Source organism: Saccopteryx leptura, chromosome 7 (assembly GCF_036850995.1).
Source record: "Saccopteryx leptura isolate mSacLep1 chromosome 7, mSacLep1_pri_phased_curated, whole genome shotgun sequence".
Classification (NCBI taxonomy): Eukaryota; Metazoa; Chordata; class Mammalia; order Chiroptera; family Emballonuridae; genus Saccopteryx; species Saccopteryx leptura.
Window position 1 is genome coordinate 101,631,031 of NC_089509.1, and position 5,151 is coordinate 101,636,181.

Consider the following 5,151-nt stretch of genomic DNA (forward strand, 5'->3'; position numbering starts at 1 on the left):
CCATCTCGAACCCAACATAGCTACTCTTACCGCATTCATAATAGTATCAAATCTCACTGACGGCCTGCTAAACATTCCCAGAAGAGTGAGAAGCACCTCTGAGTGTTCTCTACCTCTGGGCCATGCTTTTAGATTTAACTTAACACATGGTTTGATTGTCTTCCTTATGCTATTAGCCCCTTGGCAAAACCAGCTTGTATCTTTCACTCATCATTGGCACTCAAATGCATTTCTCCCTTTTAACTCCTCTCCCTTTCCGTGTTGAAGAGACAGCGGATTGAGACCAAGACCAAATATGGCAATGGTGCACGCCAGAATTAGGGCACATGGGGAGGGGGTAGTCAAGACAAATTACTTTGATATTTTCTAACTCATTTAATGGTTTCATACCAGCCGCTTCTTCTAAGTCTGCCTAGCTCAGAAGCTCTTATCAACCAAAGATCAAACTAAACATTTTTTGGTTTTCAAAAATTTTATTGAGATGTTGGGGAGGAATAGCCAACATTGTACATTCCTCATTTTGATCACGATTGGTATTTTACCCACAGGATAGGTTCTTCTCTGGCTTTGCTCTCACTTCAGAAGGTCTTTCTGTTGTCCCCCTTCTGCAGTCCTCTTGTTGCTGCCCGATGGTGCTTGAAGTCCACCAGGACAGAGCCCACTAGTGGGGTCACACGTGGGAGCGGTAATTGCGATTGGCTGTTGGGGAAGGACATGTTTGCAACAGGGACACCAGTTAGAACATGTACATCCATACTCTTTCTATCCAAATATAAATGTAAATGGAAATGAAAGTCTTAGGCTGATTTTACAGAATCTTAGGATTGCTAACTTCAAGAGGAAGGATTTTGGGGCAACAAGTTCCCCCATGGTTGACTGAACTACTCATCCCTCACTCACCATCATCGCTTCGTTTTCTACTCTTCATGCTGCCCTTCCGGTATTTTCTTTTGCCGCCACTTCTCTTGACTCCCTTGTGAGGAGATCTGTTCTTGCCCCTTCTCATGCCATGACTCTTTGATTTGCGGCTGGTCGACATGGTAATTCCTGCAAAAATGAGGAGCTTTGCAGGGCCGGGAGGCCTCGAGTCTGGGTATTTAAGGCCTGAGCCATTGTGATTGTAAAGGGGTGTGGCTTAGCTGGTGGGCGGGGCTCCATTGTGCTGTCACTAGCCTTTGTCACTCTTTGGTCATATATGAGAAATAAGGTGTCCCCTCTAATGTAGCTCAAGACTACCTTCAATTTTGAGGTCCTTTTTAATGTTAAATGAAGCTTTCTAGACAGGTATTATTGAATAAATTCCAGCCTTGCTCTGGATTGTGGGGAGTGCAGGAGCCATTAACGTAGGTATTCAATGGTTGTTGAGTACCTATATATGCATGCCTGTTTAAGTGTCTCTACAAAATTGGGGAATAATAAATGAGTTTCTATACAGACTCTATGGTAATCCAACTTAATATACTCAAAACATAAACATTCCTTCTCTTTCCTCTAAATCAAGATTTTTCTGCCTCAGCTCTGCTGACATTATGGGCTGAGTAACTTTATGGAAATGTCATGTGCAATGTAGGAAGTTTGACAATATCCCTGGACTCAACCCGTTAGATGCCAGTGGAGTGCCCACAGCTGTGACAACCAAAATGTTTCCTAATGTTACCTTGAGGGGAGGAACAAAGTCAGCCTTGGCTGAGAACTATTGGCTTACTCATTAAAAACAACAACAACAAAGACAGCAAATATTTATTGATGACATAGTATGTGCCATGCACATAGGTGATAAGAAAATAGTAGTGGATAAAAACAGAAATAGACTCTGTGCTCATGGAGCTTCCAACCCAGCAGGGAAGAAAGCCATTCATCTTATATTTACACAAATCAGGGAATAATTACTTCCCAACATGATGCAGGATGATGTTGGAAAATAGGCAGAGAACAGACAAGATTCAAGTACTTTGGGAAGTCATGGGAAAATATTTAAGAGGATAACATAAGATTAGGGGCCACTGGTCAAGGAATGAGTTAATTGGGAAGCAAAGTAAATAAAGGAAGAGTTCTAATGTCAATAATAGAGGTTCAAGAGAAAGAAATATTTGATGTGGCTTAGGCCTGGCCAGGAAGATGGGATGAAGAGATATAGACAGAAGACAATGAGTTGATGGTAGATTGGATTTGGTTGGTGAGAGTCGAGGGTGTCAAATGTATGGCCTTTGTGTCTGTCTAAGGCAGGTATCTGGATGTTGGTGCACTCACTGAGGTAAAGGTGAGGCATGAGGGCATGGGGACAGTGACTATCATGCATTTTATTTTAGTCTAAGACATTTTGAGTTCAAAGTGCATTTGAAATTTCCAAATAAAAATACTGAATGATGGTTGGGTATATGGGTCTGCCGCTCAGAGTAGAAACCCGAGCCGAAGATATCCACCATTTCCAACTTCCCGGAACATGGACTCATCGTCCTACCTTTTCTCCTTCCTTTTTCATGTCTCATATTAAGTTATTTTGAAAAATAATTCAATGGAGCCTACCTATTTCTTTTTCTGTCCCTTGTTCTCTCTCCCCTTCCATTATCCTGACTGAAGAATTAAATAGCCGGCAGGCGAGAGGTTCTTAGCAAAAGTCGATTGAATAAAAGAGAGAATGTAGTTCAAGCCCCTGTATTTTTCTATGTCTATAGATAAAATGACAAATTGTGTTTTGATTTCTTTCAAGAGACACTTTTTATTTTTCTGTTTCCAGGCAGGTCTCTCTGGGGACGTTCTCTTGGGGACTATTTTCACCCAGAGAGGGAAGATGTATGAATCAGGCTGCTGCCTTGACTCTTTGGATCTTGGGAACATTTCTATTTCAGCCTAGCTGTTCCTCCAACAAGCAAGTTTCACGGAAGCAGGAATTTAAAAATTGTGTTCACTGCTCTATATTAACAGTCCTGCAACAGAGTAAGAGCTTTAAAAAGATTTATAAAACACTTGTTGAATAAATAAATAAATACGCCTATGTTTCTGACTGTCCTATTCTTCCTCATTTTGTCCTATCTCTCCAAGGAAGAATTTCCTGACTTTTCAAGTTTTTACTGTCCTTTGAAATTTGTTCAAAGCCTCTTATAACTGTCCTCAAAGTGTGGACAGCCCACATCAATGGTGTAAAACCCTGTGTTGTGCCCACATTGTGATGTCACGTGAATGAGTCTGATCTCAACAGGAGGCAGAGTGTCCTAGTTCTGGTCCTGATGTGCCACAAAAATCACCTCTCCGGACTTTGTCTTATTTTGTAAATAAGTGAGTTGGGTTAAATAATTTTTGAGATCATATGACTTTTGTAGCAGGCTTCTTGTAGTTAGGGACTGTGTTTTTATTTCTACTGCATTCCTCACAGGTTCATTCTAGCCCCTTTGGTGTTATGAGACATTGTACACCAAGTTGGGAGCATTTCTAGGCAGGGCTGAGAACAAAGACACTGTCTCCATAACAAACCCTCTGGTGCTCTGCGCTGCCTCTCATGCCTGACTGGGCTGACTCTGCTGGTCTCTAGTTTGAGAGAATAATACTACTCACCCCCAGCTCTTTCTATCCCCCCCAAAACCCACTCTACCAAGGAAAAGCTGAGATCACAGGGAAGAAGGCAGCCAGACCTGAGAACCAATGGGAAAACAAAAAAGCCCCTTTGCAGAGAGGGTGAAGGAGAAGTTCTGGTTTCAGGCACCCCACTGAGAAACTCCAGCAGCAGAAGCTCAGTGCTGGGGGCAGCGGTTTGAAGGCCATTTGGGGTTGGGGCTAAGGCTGCGGAGTGTTTGGGTTGGCTTCTGTGTCAGACCTCCTGGCATGAGAACAGGACAAGGCTGAGCAATGGGTACCTCTGCCTGTTGCTGTTTCTTTTTCCATTTCTGCCTCAGTGTGGCCGGAACCAATAACAATTTAGATAGAACACAATGAGTTCACTCTTGACCTTCAGTGGGCCCAGAATTGACCTTTCCTTTTAGAACCTTCTGTTAATCCAGTCTGCTGTCTCTTCAGCTTTTCTTCTGCTCTCTGATGTTCATTTATTTTTTAAAAATAATTTAAAATTTCCGAGTATAGTTGACATACAATATTATATTAGTTTTAGGTGCACACCGCAGTGATTAGACATTATATAACTAAGTGATTGTCCCGATAAATCTCATACCCATCTGGCACCATACATAGTTAAAAGAGTATTATTGACTATATTGCTTATGGCATGTTGAACATCCCCGTAACTATTCTTTAACTACCAATAGGTACTTCTTAATCCCTTCACCTTTTTCACTCAACCCCTAGACCAGGGGTCCCCCAACTTTTTACACAGGGGGCCAGTTCACTGTCCCTCATATCGTTGGAGGGCCGGACTATAAAAAAAAACTATGAACAAATCCTTATGCACACTGCACATATCTTATTTTAAAGTAAAAAAACAAAATGGGAACAAATACAATATTGAAAATAAAGAATAAGTAAATTTAAATCAACAAACTGACCAGTATTTCAATGGGAACTATGCTCCTCTCACTGACCACCAATGAAAGAGGTGCCTCTTCTGGAAGTGCTGCGAGGGCTGGATAAATGGCCTCAGGGGGCTGTATGTGGCCCGCGGGCCGTAGTTTGGGGACCCCTGCCCTAGACACTGCCCCCATCTGGCAACCGTCAAAATGTTCTCTGTACCTGGGAATCAGTTTCTGTTCTGCTTGTTTGTTTTTTAGATTCAATTGTTGATAGATATGTATTCATTGCCATTTTATTGTTCATTTAAAATATTTTTTCTTCTTTTTCTTTAAAAAGACCCTTCAACATTTCATGTAGTACTGGTTTGGTGGTGATGAACTCCTTTAGCTTTTTCTTGTCTGGGAAGCTTTACGTATCCTTCTATTCTAAATGATAACTTTGTAGGGTAGAGTCATCTTGGTGGTAGGTCCTTGCTCTTCATCATTTTGAATGTTGATTGCCAGTCCCTTCTGGCCTGCAAAGTTTCTGTTGAGAAATTAGCTGACAGTCTTATGGGAGCTCCCTTCTAGGTAACTAACTGCTTTTCCCTTGCTGCTTTTAAGATTCTCTTTCTGTCTTTAACTTTCTGAATTTTAATTATGATGTGTCTTGGTGTGGGCCTTTTGGGGTTCATTTTTGGGGGGACTCTGGGCT

The 5,151-nt window shown here is 41.8% G+C and overlaps 1 protein-coding gene across 1 annotated transcript; it reads right to left on the reverse strand.

Annotated features, from left to right (window-relative positions):
* Nucleotides 1-497: 497 nt before the first annotated feature.
* On the reverse strand, nucleotides 498-1,039 carry TNP1 (transition protein 1). Its single transcript, XM_066346389.1, has 2 exons — nucleotides 901-1,039; nucleotides 498-699 (listed from the first exon to the last, which is right to left on the reverse strand). Exons 1-2 carry the CDS (start codon nucleotides 1,037-1,039, stop codon nucleotides 671-673), a joined length of 168 nt encoding a protein of 55 aa, XP_066202486.1. The 3' UTR covers nucleotides 498-670.
* Nucleotides 1,040-5,151: the final 4,112 nt, after the last annotated feature.